Source organism: Syngnathoides biaculeatus, chromosome 7 (genome assembly GCF_019802595.1).
Source record: "Syngnathoides biaculeatus isolate LvHL_M chromosome 7, ASM1980259v1, whole genome shotgun sequence".
Taxonomy (NCBI): Eukaryota; Metazoa; Chordata; class Actinopteri; order Syngnathiformes; family Syngnathidae; genus Syngnathoides; species Syngnathoides biaculeatus.
The window spans coordinates 3,692,617-3,716,153 of record NC_084646.1 but is presented as its reverse complement, the minus strand read 5'-3'; the positions used below and the strand labels follow the sequence as shown (position 1 = coordinate 3,716,153).

The window sequence follows — 23,537 nt, the reverse complement described above, 5'->3', positions numbered from 1 at the left end:
TCATAATAACAAAGCACTTCTGCAATTTCATCAGTTCCGAGGCACGCGCGGCAGGGGGGAAGAATTAATTTACGCCAACGCTGACAAACTTGTTTAACTAATCCATTAATCAACAGGAAATTATTCTGCAGCTACCGTCAAGTTATCATTAGTGTCGTTTGTCAAGGAAAAAATGTATGTCAGATGCTAATTCCTGCCGCTCAAACGTGATGAGGATTTGGTCTGTGTTTAAACCTCATCGGTGAACAATTATTTTTAAATTTGCAATAAGCTCCGTTTATTCACATTTATTTTAATTAGCTGAATGGGGATCACCTGGAAGAAGTAGTTAGAAATATTAATGAAAACGTGGAGGTGTGCTGATTCTGTCGGGATGTTGGAGTGAGGCCTAAAAGTCAGAAAGGCTCGATCATTTCATCCATCCATCCATTTTCTTTGCCGCTCATCCTCACGAGGAGCCTATCCCAGCTGTCAACGGGCAGGAGGCGGGGTACACCCTGAACTGGTCGCCAACCAATCGCAGGGCACATAGAGACAGACAGCCGCACTCTCAGTCACACCTTGGGGCAATTTAGAGTGTCCAATTAATGTTGCGTATTTTTGGGATGTGGGAGGAAAACCCACGCAGGCATGGGGAGAACATGCAAACGCCACACAGGCGGGGCCGGCATCGAACCCGGGTCCTCAGAACTGTGAGGCCGACGCTTTACCAGCTCATCCACTGTGCCGCCTGTTACTGAATTAGTGAAAACATTTTTCACAACCCTGAATAAATTTGTTTACATGTTCCCCGCGATTGGCTGCGAATAGTTCAGGGTGTACCGCGTCTCCGTCCTCTCCGACCTCAGTGAGGATAGGCGGTGTAGAAAATCGTCATCTATCATTTCAATCAACTATTAATTGGATAGGCACGTATTGAGAAATGGGCGTCAAAAATGAAATTCACAAAACAAAAGCATGTCTTGAGCTTCATGTTGTTTTTCTTTAAAAGACAATAGAAACACTAATAATAAAATATGGCCACGGTATGAATCATTTTAAGGCTTAACTGTATATTGTTAAATGAATATCTGTATCCGTCCTGAGCAATCCCTGAAGACTGATCTCCAGTGCCACCTACAGGTCAAAAAATACTCCTGCGGCACTTGGGCTTTACGACCTTCACTAGATTCTTTCCCATCATACAGACACGCACACATTTATTCTGCGACTTGCTTCCTCGGGGTCACCTCTAGGTATTGAGGTGCTGCGACTTTATTTAGCGTTATGATGCATGGCCGGTCACAGCCGGAGACGGAGCGATGCAAAGAAGGCACATCAACACAAAAAAACGACGCGGGGAGTATTAGGCAGAGCCCCGAGGAGACATCCCGACAAATATAGAAAGACAGCAATATGGGATAAGCGTTGGATCCCTTGTAAGCTCCACTTGAGACCTGCGAGGGATTGTGTTGATGAAGTAGCGAGGACAATGGAGGGGGTCGCCACCGGGGTGAAATTGTGGGGGACACAATATTCCAGGAGACAGTTGGCCTTTAAGGTTTTTTTTCCCCCTTCATGGCGCTTATGGAGAGAAAATGCAGTGAACACGCAGCTGCTAAAGTTTCAGCAAGTTCAGGATCGCGAATATTCAATGGTTCAATCGTGGAAAATAACCGTGCATAATAAATGAGATGCGGATTCACCGAGCAAAAAGAGCAGAACAACAACAAAGGGGTTTGCGCGGTCGAGAGCGTCGAGGGTCTTCTGATCTCCGTTCGGCCCCTCCTGCGTGGAATTATCGTCGTTATACTGCGGCTTCCTCCCACATAATGCGTGCTAAGTTCATTGAAGATTCAGAATTGCCGATTGATGTGAGTGTAAATGGTAAAAGGACGTATGGAGTAGTTTATGGGCACCGTCACAGTGTCTGACAAACTTTACCTGACATTCACAATTAATTTGGAGCTGCCGCCATGGCAGCAAACAAGGACTTGCCCAGAAAATGAGTGGGATTCAAACCGGGGAGCCGTCAAGTCACCGGACGACCCGCTCGATCAATTGAACCACGGGTGTCCCACTGAATGGTTGTTTGTCGGCATGTGTCAAACAATTTGCTGGTTACCAAAGTGCCGTTATTCCCGGCCTGGTTATAATCCTCACCCGGTACATTTGTAAAGGAAATACCATTTGGTACATACATACGCTGCAGCTGTGTAAAAGTCGCAAGTGCCCATACTGAAATACGAGATATTTACAAAGAAAGACAGGACACAGAGAGCTTAATGCAAGGGCTGCCATGCTAATGCTAACGCTAGCGCCAGGCTAACACTAGCGCCGCGTTAGCAGGGCCGGTCGGAAAAAAAAAAAAACACATACCGGTAAAAATCACCGAGACACGGCAGTGACACGCTAGCGCAGAGCTAACAGGCCCGAACCAGTAAAAGTCACTTCATCCACCGGTCTCACTCTTACCTTTTCCGCTCGAGTGCCCCCTTGCGACCATTAGAAAAAAATGCACAAATTAGCCGCATCACTGCTTTCTCGGTCATGATCCGCTGGAATTTCTTCTTGTTGTTGCTGAAAACACATCAATCCACAAATTAACTAAATACCGTAATTCCCGGCCTACAGAGCGCACCTGGTTATAACCCTCACCCAGTACATTTGTAAAGAAAATACCATTTGGTACATAAATACACCGCAGCTGTGTAAAAGCCGCAAGTGCCCACATTGAAACCCACATTGAAACACGAGATATTTACAAAGAAAGAGGGGACACAGAGTTTAGCGCAAGCACCACTGCACTAATGCTAATGCTAGTGCTGCGGTAGAAAAAACAAAAAAACAATACCAGTAAAAATCACTGTGACACGACAATAACAGGCTAGCGCAACGCTAACAGGGCCGGACCAGTAAAAGTCACTTCCTTGGCATATATATTCCACCGCTCTCACACTTACCTTTTCCGCTCAAGTACCTCCTTGCGGCCGTTACAAAAAATGTACAAATCAACCGCATCACTGCTTTCTAGGCCATGATCTTCTGGAATTTTGTGTTGTTGCTGCTGAAAACACATCAATCCACAAATTAACTAATTACCGTAATTCCCGGCCTACAGAGCACACCTGGTTATAAGCCTTACCCGGTACATTTGTAAAGGAAATACCATTGGGTACATAAACACGCCGTAGCTGTGTAAAAGCCGCAAGCGCCCACATTGAAACCAATATTGAAACACGAGATATTTGCGAATAAAGACGGTACACAAAGAGTTTAACGCTAGTGTGGCGCTAGCATGGCACTAGTGCTAGCACTGTGCTAACGCTAACAGGGCCGATTAAAACCTACTGGTAAATATCACTGAGACACAGCAGCAACACGTTAGCACAGCGTGAACGCAGCGCTAACAGGGCCGTTAAAAGTCACTTCGTCGGCACATATATTCCACCGGTCTCACTCTTACCTTTTCCCCTCGAGTGCCCCCTTGCGGCCGTTTGGAAAAAAAAGCACAAATTAGCCACATCACCGTGTAAATCGCAGGGTTGAAAGCGGGGGGGGGGGGGGGGGGGAGTCGCGGTTTATAGGCCGCAGAGTACGCCAACTTTTACTCACCAACGTCAGTTGGCAAAGTCTCTAGTTTCTCATGATGGATGGATAGAATTAGTAGTAGGTAACAATATGTGATGTTGACCAGGGCCTGACTGATATGGATTTAAAACAAGAAAAAAGAAAATCTGATAACCGGATAATAATCATCCGATTATTTTCAGGATGGATGGATAAATCATGGATAAAAAATATTTGTTCCCTAACACATGCAATAACGAAGACATGAAATGTCGATGTAGCGAGCGTTAACATGAGATGGGAGGCATGTTGATCTTTAAGCAATGTCACGCTAAAAGGCTGCGAACGTGATCCACCATTGTTGTTCTGAATGTTGGCGTCACATGTGAACTGGGCACCGGGTTCGATTACGAACCAAGTCAAATGAATACACCCAATTATTCATAAAGACTACAAAGATATTGCTCGTGATTTTTTGATAATTAAAAAGTACTCACCCTGCTTTACATGCGCTGTACGATTCCACTATTTCAATATGAAGTTTGTGAGGTTTGTCGATCGCCGACGTTTCGCTGTAACTCTGACATTGCGCCCCGCTCCGTTCAAAATCTTAATTCCGTGTACATATCCTTGCGTGAAATAGTTGCGACCTCTCCGTAGAACCCTCTTGGACAAGTCTGGCACATTTGGCAAAAAAAAAAACATACCGGAATGTTACCGGTAATACGCGATGGAGGATCCACTTCAAACCTGTTATGTTCGGTCGCCATTTTGAAAGATTATGGGAGATGGCAACTGTTGCTAAGGGGGGCGGAGCTGAAGATAGCCGGTCGGAAAGGTCCATTGGGGCAAAGACATCGTTCTGCGCGACATTTAACAGCCTTGCTTTAATCTGCAAAATTCAGACAATACTGTTTGTCTTTTTATTTTGCGTCAACAATGATTATTGTGTTCTGATAGAGTCAATGTGGTAAAGGGATCGAATATGTTGAATATGTACAAATTGTATGTTTTGCCCTTGGTAACCGCTGACACCAGCACTGCAACTAAACCCAGCACACACTGCATACTTGTAGTGTTTGCTCTTCTCCCAGCTTCTTTGCGTTATCCATTTCACGGCAGAGCGCAAAGATTTAGGCGCGTTCCCGCTTGCGTTTCCGCACCAGAGCCTCTTTCGGTACGCTCAGGTCGAGGCCCGCGTGTAGAATTTCTCCGCGATGGAATTTCACAGACGCCGGCCGGGCTTCCGACCGCGGCCGGGAACCGCAAGCGCTCACATTTACGGCGGAAGAGGCCGGCCCCGCTCCGCCGCGGCTCTTGAATGGCAAAGCCATTTGTCTCTGTGAAGGGCGAAGGGAGAGGGGAGAAAAAGAAAAGTGCAATAAAATCAGAGACAAACTACTTAAATGGAACAACATTTTTTTTTTTTTTGGGGTGGGGGGGTTGGAGGTTTACAACCTCTCTCAGGCACGCGCATCGCTCTGATGTTAAATTGCAATTAAGGAGGAGGACAAATGCTTAGCCTTTAGCTAATTAGCATTTTCTCTGCTCAGCAGAAAGAGGTGGAAGAATCAATATGATATTAAGTTTGGGTATAGCGATGAGGCACACATCCGCTGGCATCAATTAGCAACAGATTAGAGGAGAAAATAAAAAAAAAAAGAGAGCAACGCCTCTTTCGACTTTTGCTCGTGTTTTTAATTGTATTCCTAGTTACACTTTTCTTTCTCGGGAGAAAGAAACGCAGTGTGGGATTAAGCCAATGTACGGTATTCATTAAAATAACCCAATAATTATTGTAGCGCTGTCTATGTATTTTTATGTAACTTTTTTTCTCGCATTATCATCCTTACATTTCTTTGATGATGTGGCGCACGGGAGAACTCGCACAGTTCCACCGCCTTATTATTCCACGGCTGAAAAACGTATTTAACTAGGCCATTAATCAACCGGAAATTATTCTGCGACTACCATTAAGTTGTCATTAATGTCGTTTATCAAGTTTAAAAAAAAAAAAAAGTATACCAGATGCTAAATCCTGCTGTTCCAAACTTCCATACTTCCTCTTATTTAACATGATGAGAATTTAGATTGTGAGAGAATGCATTTGCATTTACTGAACAAAATGTATTTATTCCCTTTTTCACATGAAATTTAGAAACGATTTTAGTAACTTTTTCAATAATTTAATCCTTACCATATTGCTCAAAGATAGGGGGGAAAAAAGTTTTGCCTTGGCCTTTGTTTTATTTTTCTCTTTACAGAAATACTCAACTTTGACATTAACCCATGAAGGGAACTCTTTTAAACAATTGGAAATTAAAAATTTGAAATTCCTTCCGGGCGGCAGGGTGGATAGACTAGTAAAGCATTGGCCTCACAGTTCTGAGTTCCGGGTTCAATCCCAGCCGTGTCTGTCTAGAATTTGTATGTTCTCCCGATGTCTGCGTGGGTTTTCTCCGGGTGGGCACAGTGGTTTCCTCCCACATCCCAAAAACATGCAACATTAATTGGACACTCTAAATTGCCCCTAGGTGTGATTGTGAGTGTGGCTGTTTGTCACCATGTGCTCTGTGATTGGCTAGCAATCAATTCAGGGTGTACCCTCCCTCCTGGCCGTTGACAGCTGTGATTGACTCCTGCGACCCTCGTGAGGATAACCGGCTAAGAAAATGGATGGATGGAAATTCCTTCCTTTAGTAACTTTTTCTAAACGCCTTATACCAGTATATTTATTGTGTGTGTGTTTGTGTGTGTATATATATATATATATTCTCCATTTTCCAAGCCGCCGATCCTCACAAGGGTCACAGGAGTGCCAGAGCCTATCCAAGCTCACATTGGCTGGCTGAAAGGCAAACTACACCCGGAAGTGGTTTCCGGTCAGTCGCAGAGCATATATCATCAGCACCATCACTGAGCGGGAATCGATCCCACGCTGCCCGCACCAAAGTCAAGTGTGCATATTGTATAGATAGCGATATCCATCCATCCATTTACTTACCCGCTTGTCCTCACAAGGGTCGCGGGGAGTGCCATGGCCTATCCCAGCTGTCAACGGGCAGGAGGCGAGGTACACCGTGAACCGATCGCCAGCCAATCACAGGGCACAAAATGCTGCACTCACAATCTCACCTAGGGGCAATTTAAAATGTCCAATTAATGTTGCTTGTTGGGATGTGGGAGGAAACCGGAGTGCCCGGAGAAAACCCACGCAGGCACGGGGAGAACATGCAAACTCCACACAGGGAGGTCCGGGATTGAACCCGGGAAATCAGAACTGTGAAGCCAACGCTTTCCAGCTGATCCACCATGCCCTATGGACAATTTAGAGTGTCCAATTAATGTTGCACGTTTTTGGGATGTGGGAGGAAACCGGAGTGCCCGGAGAAAAACCCACGCAGGCATAGGCATAGAGATATAGAATTTTGTTTTTCCAATGCACAAATTTATGAAACTCACCATGAATAAATATAAAGCTACCGTGCGACTACCATCAAGTCATCATTGAACTTTTTCAGGCAGGCAAACCTCACCGGGTTCAAAAATCTTTTGCAAGAGTGTCCTGGCCTGCAAGGGCAACAAACAGGTTTGACCGGACATGCTAAAAGCATTCAGACGAATAATCTCAAAACAACACAATTTTCCTTATCCTCATCCAAACGCTATAAAACCACATTTGTAATTTGCTAGGCTATTTATTTAAGCGAACTGCGTTGGTCGGCAAATGTCCCGAAGCCAGTGGGTCATCCATGTGGGCTGCCATTTCTCAAATTCCCTCACAATCAAAGTGACTCATGTGTGCGAGACCTTATAAAAATGAAAAATCCCTCAAAGTTCCCTCTATAGCCACGCAGGTCTATCATCACCCTCACGTTGAATACGCTCCACACAACACAGCTTGATGTTTGATTCTGACCTCGAAAGGATGAGCCGCGTTAGCTTGACCCGGAGTTTCGCCGCCTCTCTCTAAATTGAATTCCATAATAGAATTATAATAGCAATGTTGACACCAAGGCTGCAAGTTGTTTAGTTAGTTAAATCATTGACAGACATGTCATGTCTGTGCTTTTTCTCTTCTTTCTGTGTTCGCCTCAGACCAGCAGAGTGGAGAAAGGGAGAAGAAGTTGGTGTTCCTGACGGCTCGCGTCCACCCCGGAGAGTCTCCCGCCTCGTTTGTCTGTCAAGGTAAGCTCCTCGCGCTCGTTCGGAGAGTAATTGAGATGCTGCGGCGCGAGGCTCTGTGGCGTTTGATGTAGCGGAGCTTTTCATCAGCCAAATGTCGCGAGCAAGAAACGCGGAGCAGTAAAATTCGATTGTAATTTTGATTTTGTCTGCCATCAAAATCCATCTTTCGGCTACAAAAGAAAAAAAGTAGAAATCAAATGGTAATGTGTCAACATATTGGCCCTTTGCTTTTTTTTCTGAATTTGTCAAAGTGTGTGTCACACGCGCCCATTGAAGAGTTGAGCCCATTTAAACTCTGTTGCTAACAAAAACAGCTGGCCACACAGAGCCTGACTATTTGTTGGCACCCTGTGAAGAAATTATCCATCCATCCGTTTTCTTTTGCCGCTTATCCTCACGAGGGTCGTGATCAGATCCGGCCGGCTGTGTGATTTTATGCGGCCCGTGGAGGCAAATCCTGTGTATCAAATCTGTACCACACATCCATCAATTTCCTTTGACGCTTATCCTCACGCGGGTTGCGGGGAGCGCTGGAGCCCATCCCAGCTCTCAACGCGCAAGATGCGGGGTACATCCCGAACTGGTTGCCAGCCAATCACAGGGCACATAGAGACAGACAACAGTCGCACTCATAATCACACCGATGGACAATTTAGTGTGTCCAATCAATGCATGTTTTTGGGATGTGGGAGGAAACCGGAGTGTCCGGAGAAAACCCACGCAGGCACGGGGAGAACATGCAAACTCCACACAGGCGGGTCCGGTATTGAACCCGGGTCCTCAGAACTGTGAGGCCGACGGTTTACCATCTGATCCACCGTGCCGCTTGAAGAAATTAAACCCATTCGTGGGCAGCGTCCCATTTTTGGGACATGATATTTAAGTGTTTTAATCTCATTCTGATTCTGGTTTTTGGGACGGTCTACTAAGAAAACCCAAGTACCCTCTCGCGGGCAGCGTCCCATTTTTGGGATGAGATTATAAATTAGTAAAGTTATCATATAATTTAACCACAAACAAAAAAAAAGTGTTATTTCCTTGATTGTGGCCTGTTAGGAGACTTTGATCTCAATTGGGCTAAAAATTGCCCATGAATGGGTTAATGAAGTTAATAATTATGATCCTTGGCACGTTTCATTATGATTTTTGGATCACTTCAATCTTGTATTATTGTGACTCGTTTTTCTCTGAATATTGTGACTTTTTCTCATGAAGTTGCTTTATTCTTGAGGTGGACCTTCACTGTGACATAATAAAGGAGTTTATTCTTTCCTTCTCTAACATTTCTCCCCATATGTGAGGAAGAATCTGTGTGCATACATATATGTACAATATTAGTAACTGCGTATAATATGACCAAGTGATGCATTGTTTTGGCTTCTGAGCCCAACATGCTCCCAACTAATAAAAGAGCTGAAATGTTTTGTACCTTTGGGAAATTCTCTCCTTGAAAGACAATTTCTGATTTTTTTTATTTTTATTTTTATTTTTTTTAATGACTTTTTGCTCCCGGTTGCTCTGATCTGATTCAGGTGGGGGGTGGGGGCAGGTTGCACTTCTCGTGGATCCCACTGCCCTGTTAAGGTTTTCTTTCTAAAGCTGTCTGCTTCATAGCATTTGTATCGATTAAGAATTTCGTCGCTGCCAAATTCTGACGGGTGTCCTTTGTACTTCTTATCCTTCGTTTTGTCTTAAAAACTCGATGAACTGCTCACCGGGGATTTCTTTGGCTTTCAATTTATTTCACTCTGTGTGTGTGCTTCATAGGTTTGATTGAGTTCCTGGTGAGCCAGCATCCTGTAGCTCAGCTCCTAAGAGATTATGTGATCTTCAAAATCGTCCCCATGCTGAATCCTGATGGAGTGTATCTGGGCAACTACAGGTAACCCGCGCACGTGACCGCGGCACCGCGACTGCACAAAAGGACAAACGCAAACATAATTTGTCATTTCAATGCCGCCGTAAATGAAATACCGCTCGCAAATTGCACGGTTTTATTTCCCGCCGCTCGAGCTAATATCCTCAGCGGTGCGCTTGGCCGCATGGCGTGTGGGCGTGGGGGCTATTCTCTTTGCCGGTCTGTGGTCTTCTCCCCTCTGCCTTTTTAACACCGACTGCCGCGGCTCTGTGGGCATGCTTCTCCCATCTATTCGCTCCTCTTTCCTTTCTCCGTAATTGCCTTTTACTTAATGTGCTCAGCCGCAGGAATACTAATGCGCGCCGAGATAGGCGTCGAAATGCCCCCCGCGTGTGCTCGCGGGTGACATCTAGTGGCCGGCCACTCGCCGTGCTTTCATAACCGTTTGCACGCTGCAGTGCTAATCTGTCATTGGCGGTGATTGCTGAGGCCCAAAGAGCTCCCCCCGACTCCCCACCCACCCACGAGCTCGCTCGCAAAAGAGAGCGGGTGATAAGCGTATTGACGGAAAGTGACTAGCGATAGGCCACACCTCACCAATCACACGTCGCCGACCCTCACAAACCCGCCGTCGACCCGCCGAACGCCACCCGGGCCGTTCGTAGCGCAGAGTGCACCGCGATGGATGCGTGCGGACCGCAACAATCGATGGCAGTTGACCTGGAACGAGTTTTTCTGTTCACGGCCGGCTGCTCGGCTCATTTGGCTGCGCCGTATCAGTAACTCCCGCTCGGCTAACGGCTTCCGTAAATGTCAGAGATGCAGAGGAGATACAAGATGACAGCAAACAAGGGCGGCTCGAAGAACATCTATAAATACACCTCATCGCTGCACAGATTCACCGCGGGTGAAATTGCTATGGGTAACGGTCATGCTGGTCATATTCTGAGAGAAGGGACTGGTAGAGTCACAGAAAGGCATACAGCGGAAACGTAATGGTTCATTCGTGGATGAATGAATTAATATTTTGAAGTTAGCATTTTACCTCCTTGTTAGCGAACCCCTAGTTAAAGGTCAAGTGTCATCCCTAAACATTCTAAAATAGATATTATCATGAAAAATACATTATTCACTTCAATGTCTATACAAAAAAATAACTGAGCAGATAGTGCGTCATCCATGCGCAAAGTTGCGGAAGTGTCATTCGACATCCAAGTGGTCGCCATATTGGCTGCATTTACTATCCGTGACGTCACGTCGGACATTCGCCATTGAAAACACGCTGTGGCGCCCTCTATGGGACACACCCCTTCAGACACGGAAGCTCTTTTCGAAGAAAACATCCCACAACTAAGTGAAGTTACCGGGGCAATATTACCCGATTGTTTCAGTGATAAATGCTGCCCGGGAGCGACGACGACGCCACGGCCAAAACCCCTCCCCATCCGATCCACTTCCGCGACGGAGATGAGCCACCCCGGCCGACAAGGCTCGGCTTTGTCGACAAGCCCCGGAAGGCCGGGAATGCCGAGGCAGTTGGCTCGGCCTTGTCGACAAGCCTGGTGGTGAGCCACAAGGCCTGCAGAGGAGTTGGAGTTGGCATTCATAATTGTAGAAATGACTAAATTAAAGGAACGGTTTGCACTTTTTAAAAAAAAAAAAAAATGATTCCTAGCCTCCCCACCGCCCCTCACAAACATGAACGTGCAAAATACATGCATTGTACAAATGTGCACAACAAACAAGCGCGTCTTAGCTGTTGGTAGCGGTTTGGCGCTGTTTTTTTAGAATGTACAATCAGTTAAAAACGGGCATAATTCCACGCCGGTCTTATTCTCTCCCTCCCGATTCCACTAAACGTTTGATGCTGTGTATGTGTTTCTCTCAGGTGTTCGCTAATGGGCTTTGACCTCAATCGGCACTGGCAGGACCCCTCGCCGTGGGCACAGCCCACACTCCACGCTGTCAAACAACTCATAGTCCAGATGAGCCAAGACCCGGTGAGCACGCACACCTTCTCGTTCTCGTTTTTGCACTGTAATTGCAATTGTTTTGACTCTTCTAAAAGTGGGTCACGGCTTTATGACAATGGGAAAATGTGGATCCCGCGGTGAGACCGGTTCCAAATCACCCGTGAAAGTTCTTAACCTCTCTGGGGAAAGGATTCAATGTAATTAATAAAAAGTCATCTGCTTTGTGTTTCTAAAGACTTTTCAGTTCTAAAATGTCGTGAAATCATAATAAATAGTTGTCTCACTGAATAGGAGCTGGTTGAAAATCCAAAACGAGACGTGAAACTGCACCAGTTTTCATCATCCTTAAGCCTGTCCTCTGGTAAAACAGAAAACTTAAAACTGAAATCACCAGCGTGATGAAGAAAATACAGTTCTGTGTTTGCAATTTCCTGCCGCGTGAGCCCAAGTTCTTCAACTTAACCTTGGGGAAGGTGCGTCTCCGCGGATGGTCCGCGGTGCACGTGGCTTAGCCTGATGATCCGAGTTCCAGTCTGCGGTCTCCCTGCTTGGTTCAGCATGTTTCCCCCAATCTTGTTTGCGCTTGTGTGCTGTGGGGAGCACGATAGGCTGACCAGTCAGCATCTCCAGAATGTCAGCTCGGCTCTCCTGACCATTCAGAACGTTTTACTCGTGCAAGTTTCTTTGCTTTCACTCGCTACTCCCCCACCCCCCACCCCACTCGCGGATTGTAGCGGCGCCGTCAATTGGGGGCTACAGAGTCCACGTTTTTTCCCCCCCCTTTGTTTCTGATGGTAATTATAGGCAAAGTAGCAGTTGGTGGGATTACGGAAGGTCAGTGAGTGTCCTGGGAATACGCTACCCTTTTGTACAGTCCTCCCAGCCTGATAAGAGAGGCAGCGGGCAGGGGCGGGATGAGGGAGGGGGTCAGGCCAGAGATGGGGTGAGGTGCGGGGCTGGCATCGCGCAGATTAACCTTTTTCGCCTCCAGCGCTGACACTGATCGATAAACTCTGTCATGGCAGCGGGATCCACTCTGTGCTGTCATTCACACACGCCTCCAGAAACACAACCTCCTGCACGGGCGGCGGGGTGGGGGCAGATACACGTAGATGATGTTTATAAATGGGTTCCGCCCTGGAAAAAACATGGAATGGGTTGCACTTCATCACAAAACATAACAAAATAATCCTTAAAGCACCACTGAACACCACAAGCCGCCACAGTGACTTCAAAGTACTGCAGCATGTTTTTAATTCTTTGTAGACTTTTTATGGACGTGCGTATGTTAGCAAGCAGGCTCTGTGGTTCATGGAGGATGATGGAAAATGATTACAAGGACTGGACTGTACCATTTGCATGCTGGGGTGTGAGGAGAACTGTTGATTGGTCCCAGTTATGATTCAGTTTCTGGATTCTCGTTTGAGACCACATTGGACTTGAAAAGCTTGGTTGAATCCCAAGTTGTCCATCAATCCATGCTCAACGCGTCTTATCCTGGTCAAGGTAACGCATCTCAGCAGACTTTGGCCGAAAGCCATATCACACCCTGAACTGGTCGTCAGTCAGTCACACCGTCACTTACTGGGGACTGAATCCACGCTGCCCGCACCAAAGTGTCCAGCAAGTGCACTGCGACCCCATCAGTGTCACATAGCAAAACGTCTGACTGCCCTACCAACTAAATTTCCACTGGATGTCATGGGCATGGCCTGGTCCCTGGGCGGTGCCACCTTTGACACCTGTCACAGCTGTGTTGCATTCGGACTCTAATTAACCAAGCACTTAAGTGGTTAATGTGTCACCGGCATTTGTTTGTTGTGTACCCTTTACTGCATTCTGGGATTCTCCGCCACTGTGCGTAAGTTGCAAGTTTAGTGTAAAGCACAGCAAGCCTGTTCCACCGTAGTCAAGTCACGTTTTTGTTCATGTTTCCAAGTTTTGCCCCGTAGTCATCGGACCTTGTTTCATGTTTTTGGACCTTGCCTCTAGCCTAGCGTTTTTGTGCCTCTGCTGGACTGCTTAAACTGTGTATGACCTTAGTTGGGAATAAAACCACTCTGAACATTATGGCTTTGCCTGGGAGTCCTGCATTTGGGTCCGCCCCCATGCCGCCGGACCATGACAGTGTATTGTCAATTGTCCCCCATATACTGACAATGTTTGACCCCCTCATTGCTAGCTCCCCTCCCTTTCTTTGGCGAATCACCTTTCCAGGCTCTTTTTGGACTCTGTGTCCCTGCTAATTGCCTTCAGTCTTACAGTTCATTTGTAGCCTCGGTTAAAGCAGCAGTAGGTTAATCCCATTAGGCACACCGGTCATGTGTGCGGCTCCCCGATGCCAGTGTCAACGCCAACTGCGCTGCCAGGAGGCCTCTGTGCCGCTGGCCTCCATTCTTGCTCATTTCACACGGCGGGCGCAGGGTCCACCAGGGCCGGGGGCTCCATTAACAGCAGATCAGCAGCGGTTATGGCAGCGCAGTTGGCCCGAGATAACAATGGCCCTCCCTCACTCGCCGCTAAATCAGTTTGATTGTTTGTCAAGTGCAGGCTAAGGGAATAGGAGGGTGCGGGAATGGGGAAAAAAGGTCCAATTTTCAGGTAATTTGTCATGCTATAAACAAGAATTACAACACAAACAAGACAGCCACAACAAAAGCAGGAGATTTATTGGCGACGTATGTGTCCCCACTCAGATATTATAGTGCAACTCGAAAAGGATATCGCCGCACTCTGCGTGTACGCCTCCGCAAATGATGAGCCAAATAAATAAATAAAGCACTTGTTGCAAGAAAATAACGGATGCTCCTGTAATGGCTGCCAGAAGGCAACAGGTGGTGTTTGATGAACTGAATTCTTGAGTCAGCCATGAGACTAAACAAACAAATCAAAAAAAGACGCATTCTGGTATGTGTTTTTTGGGGACCCAAAAAAAAAAAAAGATTTTCCTTACGTGTTTGACAGATTTTGTTATGGTCCCGTGAAACCAGAGTTGAACTTTTTAGCCATAATTCTAAAAGGTATAATTGAGAAACTCCAATGAAGCGAGATGGTCGCCGCATCTGACATAATTTGGCCAACCACACCAGCTGAACTTTGATTGCAGTTGGCGCTTGAAATGGTTGCCGATTTATGCCGACTTCCATCAAAAATGAGTTTAAATGTGGTGGTTTAATACTGATCACAGCCTCATTCTGGGGAAAAATGTTTTCTCTTGAGTTCTAAATGTTATTCATAAATGGAGGTTTTGAAATTATTCCTCTTGGTTTCATTTTTCATTTTACAAAATAGACGTGTGTGGAGTTTTTATTTTAATCCAGTCATGTCCCACTTCAACATAGACTCGTAAAGAAGTGCACAACTTCAAAATAATCGGCAGTCAACCGTCTACTGTACCTTTGTAGAATTCTTTGGCAGGTTATGATTTTTCTAATGATATGTTATGGTCTAGCCGAGCCAGCTACAAACACCTGCGCATCTTGTAATGTCATCCGGATCACCGTAAACTGTTGCAAACCGTATCGTGTCGAGTTGAAATCCACTAAGCGGAAATGTTTAGTTGAACACAGAAATTCATCGACTTGGATCACGAAACACACTTGACTGGTTACCAATAATTAACCGTCTTCATTTAGTGTCTTTGACTGTTTAGGTCTTGGGTTCAGATTGCACCTAATCGATGCTGCAATATAATGTTGAATTTACAAAACGGAATTAGCCTTGATCTTACTATGGATTCACCTAACTCCCGGCCTACAGAGTGCACCTGGTTACAAGCCTCACAGAGTACACTTGTAAAGGAAATACCATTTGGTACATACATACGCCGCAGCTGTGTAAAAGCCGCAAGTGACCACATTGAAACACGAGATATTTACAAAGAAAGACGGTACACAGAGAGTTTAACGCTAGCGCCGCCGCGCTAACGCTAACACTAGCACCGCACTACCACTAGCGTTGCACTAGCAGGGCTGGTTAAAAAAAAAACCATAACAAAGAAAGAGTTTTTAACGCTAGCACTAATGCTAGCGCTGTGCTAAAGCTATCGCTAACGCTAGCACCACACTTACACTAACAGGGCCGGTTAAAATAAAACTTACTGGTAAATATCACTGAGACACGCCAGTAACACCGCAGCAACACACTATCACAGCACTAATGCTACCACAGCACTAACAGGGCTGGTAAAAGTAACTTCCTCGGAATATGTATTCCACCAGTCTCATTCTTACCTTTTCCGCTCGAGTGCCCCGTTGTGGCCGTAAGAAAAAAATGCAAAAATTACGCGCATCATTGCATAAACCGCAGGGTTGAAAGCACGTGGAAAAAAGTCGCGGCTGGTAGGCTGGAAATTACCGTATATTTAATGTAATGTTCATGAATTCCCCATTGAGCCACCTGACTCGTACACAGGGAGTCCTTGTCAACAGAGTTGCGTGCCTCAGGCGGCACACAACCCCCAATTTGTATGTAAATATGAAATGCTTTAAAAAAAAAAAGACTCAAAACCAACCCAAATTAAACCTTGAAAAATAAATTCATAGATTTGTTTCTCATAATACATTATTCAAGAAAATATCTGAATATGTGTCAAATCTGTAGTGCTGAATTGTGGAGATAAGCGGTGAGCTGGTTTTCCATCATTTTTATGTTCTCGAGCGTGAGTCCCCCCCTCCCCGGATGGAGAAGTACTAAAGGTGGTCTTTGCAATAAATACGTATGTAAAACTATCAAATATAGAGCAAATCAATTGAAAAAAAGTAAGTACAGCAGTAACAGTCCCATGTGACGGTTACGCAAACTACCGTAATTTCCAGACTGCGAGCCGCGACTTTTTCCACACGCTTTCAACCCTGCGGTTTATGCGGTGTTGCGGCGCTAGCGTTAGCAGACCTGGTTGTAAGCCTCAGTACACATGTAGCGCCTCTCAAGTATATAATACTTTGACGAAAGGTGAACCTGAGTTCTTTCCTTAATCAAAATTAGGAACTAATCAATTAACTCACTGGTAATTACTCTAAACGTCTATTACAACTTCACTCTTTAGATGTGCACTTATTCCCGCTCTAAAGGTCTCTGAAATAATATTTCCCCGTATGAGTTAAGGTTATCCTAATTTAAATAACCAAGCTACCAAATAAACTCCCCACTTTTTTAACTGTCTTGCAGATAGTCAAATAAATAAACCTAGTTATGTAACAATAAGTGTGAATAATAACATAAAGGTTGGAAAATCAAATATATATACAAATCAATCCACACATAAAATAATCAGTTTACTTAGGGGCCCATGTAAATATGAACATAGCCGGAAAAATAAAAGAAATTCAAACCCTAATGTCGCTGAAGTGTTTCAAACGGCAATAGTGACGAACATTGAGGGTTCTGTCCAATGGTCCGGCCTCATCCAAGTCCTGAGGGTCCGATCCGTTGCGAAGCGTTTCCCTTGTGCGCCAATGGAGGCCTCGCCAGCGTTTGCTCGTCGCTAGCGTCCTCGTCTTCTTCCTCGTGGCCCAACACAGGCCTCGCTAGCTGGCGTTAGCTTGTCGCTAGCATGCAAGCAAAGTTCCATGCATCCACTTAGCCTCATCATTAGCAGCTAACTCCAATTTAGTGGCGTGATTTGAGTAGTCCACTCAAACGACACACTATCACAACTGAACTGTAAACAGTCCTTATCGAACACTTTGATAAATGTCCGCTTTTAACTTTTTCTTTTCTTCAAACAACCACTCTCACTTAGTCCCGCTTTCTTTCTCTCTCCTCTCAAGACTTCCTCAACACGTCACTTCCTGTCCTCCTTAAACACTGGTTACGACAATAAAATGTCAAAACAAAAGTATTTCTTTACACAAATTAATAAAACACATTGAAATACAAACCCCTCCAAAAGAAAATAAATTCAACACACGCTAAGAAATATCGTATAGAGAAAACCTATAACCTAATTACTATTCTCTTTATTTTAACTTTTAACTATAGCAATTTTTTTAACTGGATTACACACAGAAAGAGTTTAACGCTAATGCTAGCGCTGCGCTAACGGAGTCTTATAACCAGGTGCGCTCTGTAGCCGGGAATTACGGTAATGTCGTTTTTCAGCCTCAAAAACTCTTATGTGTGTGTGTGCTACGTACATTTTATGCAAATTTTATTTTATTTTTTTTACATTTTACATCACAATGGAAGTACTTTGAAGTGTATCGTTTAGGTAAAAGCCTCCGACCACCGTGGGTATTTATTTTTAATACTTGTAAACATCCCAGTCCTAGCTCTCGTCAGCATCCATCTGAAGACAAGCGCTTTGATGAAATTCCGTCACTTGCCATCTGCAGCCGAGCGTTGGTCAGCGGCACAAAAAAAAAAAAAAGTGGCCGGAACGAGTCAGTGATGCAAGGAGCTATAATTTGTTCCCGAGCTAGCGTGGTGTTTGTTTTGAAAGAGAGAAATGGAGAGGGAAAAAAGAGAAAAGGGAGAGGAGGGAGGTGGGTGCGGGTGGGGGGGGGGGGGGGACAGAAAAGCGTCCAGAGAAACAAATGGACCCATCTCTTTGGTAAAGCATTGCTTTTCCAGCTCATTTATCAAATGCAGAAGAAGAATTCCGTTTGATTGGCTGATTACGAAAAGCATTCATCACCGCGTGACGCTTCCCCGGCCAATTTGACAGCGCCATTTTGGATAATTTGTTAAAGATGACACGGAGGTCATTGTCGCCCTGGCTTCTTCCTGACCTTTTTAATATTGCAAAATTATTTTCTCCCCCAAAACAAATACATAAGGTCCTGTCAAGCCGCCATGATGAATTTTGTACCTTGAAATCCCTCCAAATGCTGACCTTCCTCCCTCCCTCTCTCTCTTTTCCTCTTTCTCTCCTCTTCTTGAACAGTTCCATTTGTTTTTTGCGCCAAGACAAGGACCTCCGTGTGATGTTTGTGTTTGTTTATCCTCCCTCTCTCATGTGCGTCAAAATATCCTCTGGTGTCAGCCAAATGTTTCGGAGCCCTTTTGGAGAGCCAATTTTTCCCTCATCCTCCTCACTTCAGTCCCTTCAGCGTACCTTTTTTTTTTTTTTACCTCTGCTGGATGCGGAATTGTCTGCTCTTCACAGGCATCGCGACTTCTGTCAGTGGCTCATTTTCCTCCCATAGTTTGAATTTTTACAAGGTGCCAGGCTTTTTGGTCAAACTTGGGATTTACATTACATTTTGCGTGCTGCTAAGTAATGATGCAAAAGAAATAATGAATGACATGAGAATTTTTTCATTTTTTTCTTTAACCATTAATTGGACATTAAAACCAATTTAATTTTTTTACCAATGTCCACCAAACACATCCAAAATGTACACGATTTACATTTAGATGTGGATCCAAATTATAGAGATGTAGTTTTTTTGTTTTTTTTTTTTCATTTTCATTTTGTAGCGGCAATACGGTGCATCAGCTGGAAAGCGTTGGCCTCACAGTTCTGATGTCCAAGTTTCGAAACCTGAACCCTGCCGATTTACGTAGGATAAGATGGCGGAGAGGTTAAGGCTGCTTATTACTTGTGCTATGAATGTGGGAGTTTGAATCCTATCCTCGTCTATACTTAATGCCATGTCATAACGACTTGTCTTGAAACCCCAACCATGTCTTGAAACCCTAAAAAAATACCCAACTTTGTAACCCAAACCCTCGCCCTCTTGACTCCACATGAGATGACGTGGTTGTTAGGGGAATCGTTCCAAAAGTCATGTTTTCAACTACACAGACATTCGCTGCGACTCTTGTGAGGATAAGCGGCTAATAAAATGGATGGATGGATGGATGGATGGATGGATGGATGGATGGACGGACGGACGGTGCCATTGGCTGGCAACCAGTTCAGGGTGTGCCCCGCCTCCTGCCCGTTGACAGCTGGGATAGGCTCCAGCCCTCCCTGCGACCCTTGTGAGGATAAGCGGCAAAAGAAAATGGATGGATGGATTTTCACTTTGTAAGTAAAGGTAAAATCATATTGAAACTTGATCATATGATAAATTTAGCAAGGAACCACATTTGTCCACTTAAATTTGGGTAAAAATTGATGCCACACTTTAAAGATCAATTCCCAACATTCCCTGTCAACCAGTGAAGAATTTGAATGATAACTACAAAATTCCACCAAAAAAATGTTCCTAGTTTTGTCACTATTCATGTCACTGGCGATGTTTCATTGTGCAGAGACTATTTTTGTAAAGCACGTTCAGCTCTACTCCATTGCATTTTCCCGGGCACCCACTTTCATTCCTTTCTCTGACCCCTCCAGTCTCTCTCTGCTGATGACGCTGGCACTTTAAGCACAGCGGCCGCTTCCCTGGTGGTGTACTGTCGGATATTTGTTGGTGTTGATCTTATGAAGTCATACCAGACGTGTTTAAATACCAATTCTGATTAAAACCTGGAAATGAATTGGTCATTTCATGGATCAAACACCTGTTGAGAATTTTGCCGTTTGGCTCCTTCTTACACAACTGCAAATTGTGCAACATTCAAAAATTTAGGGACGGTCAAATTAAGTTCACCTCTCAAGGTCATCGTGCACTTGAGGTTAATCAAGTGAATGAAGATGATGATGAATAGTACTCATAGTAATAAAAAAATGAAGGAAAAATTCCATTCCAGTATATGTGAAGGGCATGTGCCTATGCACTACTTAAATTTGGGCTGCATCCAAATTACAATTTTTAAGCCTCGGTGGAGCGCTATGAGACGTTAAAAATCCATTTTTCTTCCATGGTTGACACAATTCTATACATTGTCTGGTCGCCTCCTCCACATTGACCTTCCCCTCACTTCTCCAACCACGAAAATGAAGGCTCGCAAAGTACTAAGAAGCCCTGAAGGGAGGGGAGACGGGGGGCGACTGCACCCGTTCAGCCTGATTACATGTCACCTCCACGTTCATAAACAGATAAATACCATCATCAATATGAGATGGAAGGCAAATAGAGTGTGATGGAGACAGACGGAGGGGAAAGGTTTTTTGTCATTTACCCCCCCCCCCCACAAAGCGGGTCACGCCATCTGCTGTGTTCTGTCACTGTGACATCGTTACAGGGTCACTGACCATGTGCTCCGCCATAAAAAGCTTACATAGATTTCGAGGTGATGGATTCTTTCCATTTCTTTTTTTTTGTGTGTATTTGTGTCGCAAAGTTTGACAAAAAAAAACATCTCAACGCAGTTTCTTTTTCATCAAATATTTTTACCTTTGCCATGGCAAAAAGCGAAAAACTGACCATTCTCCATCAAATACACGCGTGTACAATGAGTTTGTAAAACCTAGCAATGAAAAGAAAGTGTGTGCGCTCGAATTCAAACAACACTGTGCAGCTTTCTTTTTTCAAGAATATTTTTAAAAATACACAAATGGAATGCAGTTGATCAAAAATTCAGAGGAAAGGAAAAAGGCATTACACACATCACGTATTTGAGAAGGTTTGTGCAATCGGCTACAAAATCTTCATCTGCTTGACAATGTTGTTGGAATCTGATAAATGTGTATAATGCACGGCCTTGTACAATACGCACCCCCAAAGTTGACCTCAAAACTCTGGAAAGTCCTTCTACCCATGTATAAGGCATTTTTTTTACAATGCATGATTTTGCTTCTATCCGTGTGATTAAAAGATGAAGTATTACTTGTATTTTTTTCATTTATTTCGAGGAAGTATTCTGAAGTTAACGTCTTTATTTGAAGTGCTATTTTTATTTAGTAAATGAGAAAACATACATTTGTGCTCCGATGTTTGATTATTACCTAGGCATAATTTGTAAGATATGTACAACTGTGTAAAGAAGAAATGAAGGGCAAGGCAAAAGACATCTAATTTTGTTTTTATGGGCTTCAAATTAAACAGTCAAGCATTTCAGAAAAGCATTATCATTAAACAAAAAATAGCCATAAAAAATTAATAATGGTTGTTGTTCAGTCATCAGTAGTATTTAAAAAAAAAAAAAAAAAAAAAGTCAAATACTGCCAGGTTATGTACATTTATTTCACGTAACCTCAAGGTGGTAGTGGCATTTTGGAATGAAAATCTACATTTTTTTCCCATAACCTCTTGATTGAGGTATTTGTGTAAAAAAATAATAATAATAATTTTTTTATGGCCATTTTCCACTATACCTATGTATAATGCACATAATTGACTTTTGACAATTTTGATGGGGAATAAAAGTGTGCATTATACGTGACAAATTACAGTAATCTTCCATCAGTCCAGGGTGATGGTCCCCACCTGTTGCCCAAAGTCAGCTACGATCGCTGCGCACTTGAAAAGCGCAGCTGTGGCCATCAAACTTGTCAAACCTCCCGCAGGCTTTGCCGCCCGCATTTAAACGTTCACATAAAACCTTACATGGCGACTGAGATTAACGTTGCTTCTTCTTTTCTTTCTGAACAAGCGGAACTTTTCCTCCTCCTCCGAAAGGTACGCTACTGATGCAAAAGGCTTTTATTCCCGAGCTTGTAATCCTGCTTCAATCAGCTCTTTTTTCACCCCCCCCCCCCACTCCCTGTGTAAGGATAAGATGCGCATTTATGGCTCTCACCGCACACCCTGCTGTAATTAACATGCAGCAGATAAGCACTTGTAAGACAAAATTCATTCGTTTGACCTTTTTTGGATTTACACTAAAGTGTTTACGGCCACCGCAAGTTCACCCCAAGTGGAGCATTTCTGATGTTTTTGATTTTGCCTCCTCTCGGAGAGTATTTATTTGGGCGGCTCGCTCCCTCTCCGGTCCTCTCGCTCACCTCCTCAAATTGTCTTTTGACTTTCACTCGGCGGTGCCTGTCTCTTAATTGCCCCTAATTGCTCAATTACAATTTCAAATGAACAATTCTGTAGGTCAGAGGGGGGGTTGCTAATTGAAGCATCAATCACGGCGGACGGCCTCCAGGACTGTCTGTTTGATTGACAGCGCATTAACCGAGCATTGTGGTACGCTTGGACACATGACATTGTGGTGGGCTGTTATTTATGTGACCGCGGCTCCGTAACTGTCCTTCATGGGATGGCGTGAAGGAGAACTCAATCTTGGGATAAACCTAGTCAGAATTAATTGGAAGTTTTCAACATTTTTCCCCCCCCCACACAAGATCCATTTTTTTTCTGCACATCTTGTTCTTTAGTTCTTTGCATGCTCTGCTTACACTGGTGGCGAGATGTATATTTGCTCTTCAGTGGCCTGGAACCATCATTTTGTCACTCCGCGCCATAGCATAGACGACGACCTACATATACGCCTGATATTTATGCTTGAGGAAATCTGTTTCCTGATCGCTACAGCGCAGTGATGGTTTAGGGTCAAAGAACGCCTCGATATAGCAAAGAAATGACGTAAAAAGCCGAAGACTGTCAACGGGAGGGCTGAACTTCCGAGTAAAAGTGCAACAAAACAGAAGTCGTCCCCGGCGTTTCTGTGACCGGACCACCACCGACATCAAAGTTGGGGGAAACATATCTGAAATATTTTCCCCGCAAATTTTGCGGCTGGAAATTGGACTTAAAGTGAAGTATCAAAATGTTCAAAACCCAAACAATAATACTCATGTGTTGTACCAGGTGGTCCTGACATACGAGGTTTCAAAGTAAGGAATGTTGCTTAATGAACGATGAGTTTTGTGCGGCAGAACGGTGGATCAGCTGGAAAGTGTTGGTCTCACAATTCTGAAGTCACGGCGTGGGTTTTTCTTCGGGCACTCCGGTTTCCTCCCACATCCCAAAAACATGCAACCTTAATTGGACACTCCAAATTGCCCCTAAGTGTGATTGTGAGTGTGGCTGTTCGTCTCTAACCAGTTCAGGGGTTACCCAGCCTCCTGCCCGTTAACAGCTGGGATAGGTTCCAGCACTCCCCGCGACCCTTGTGAGGATAACCGGCTAAGAAAATGGATGGATGGATGAGGTTTGTTCAGTGGCGTAAGAATACGACACCACACA

At 44.5% G+C, this 23,537-nt stretch overlaps 1 protein-coding gene and 1 long non-coding RNA gene across 4 annotated transcripts in view; one reads left to right on the top strand and one right to left on the bottom strand.

The window, feature by feature from the left end:
• Positions 1-209: 209 nt before the first annotated feature.
• LOC133503114 (uncharacterized) lies at positions 210-17,328 on the bottom strand. 3 transcript variants are annotated; one of them, XR_009795637.1, is made up of 4 exons: positions 16,902-17,328; positions 4,047-4,889; positions 2,943-3,046; positions 210-2,559 (listed from the first exon to the last, which is right to left on the bottom strand). It is a non-coding gene; the product is annotated as an uncharacterized LOC133503114 (long non-coding RNA). The 3 variants fall into 3 exon arrangements; XR_009795638.1 differs by having other exon boundaries at positions 2,943-3,043; XR_009795636.1 differs by having other exon boundaries at positions 2,943-4,889.
• Positions 9,107-23,537, top strand: part of LOC133503113 (cytosolic carboxypeptidase 6-like) — a 39,677-nt gene continuing 25,246 nt past the window's right edge. Inside the window, exons 1-2 of the mRNA XM_061824332.1 lie at positions 9,107-9,619; positions 11,484-11,595. Coding sequence (XP_061680316.1) covers positions 9,582-9,619; positions 11,484-11,595 — 150 coding nt within the window. The 5' untranslated portion in view covers positions 9,107-9,581. The remainder of the gene's footprint in view (positions 9,620-11,483; positions 11,596-23,537) is intronic.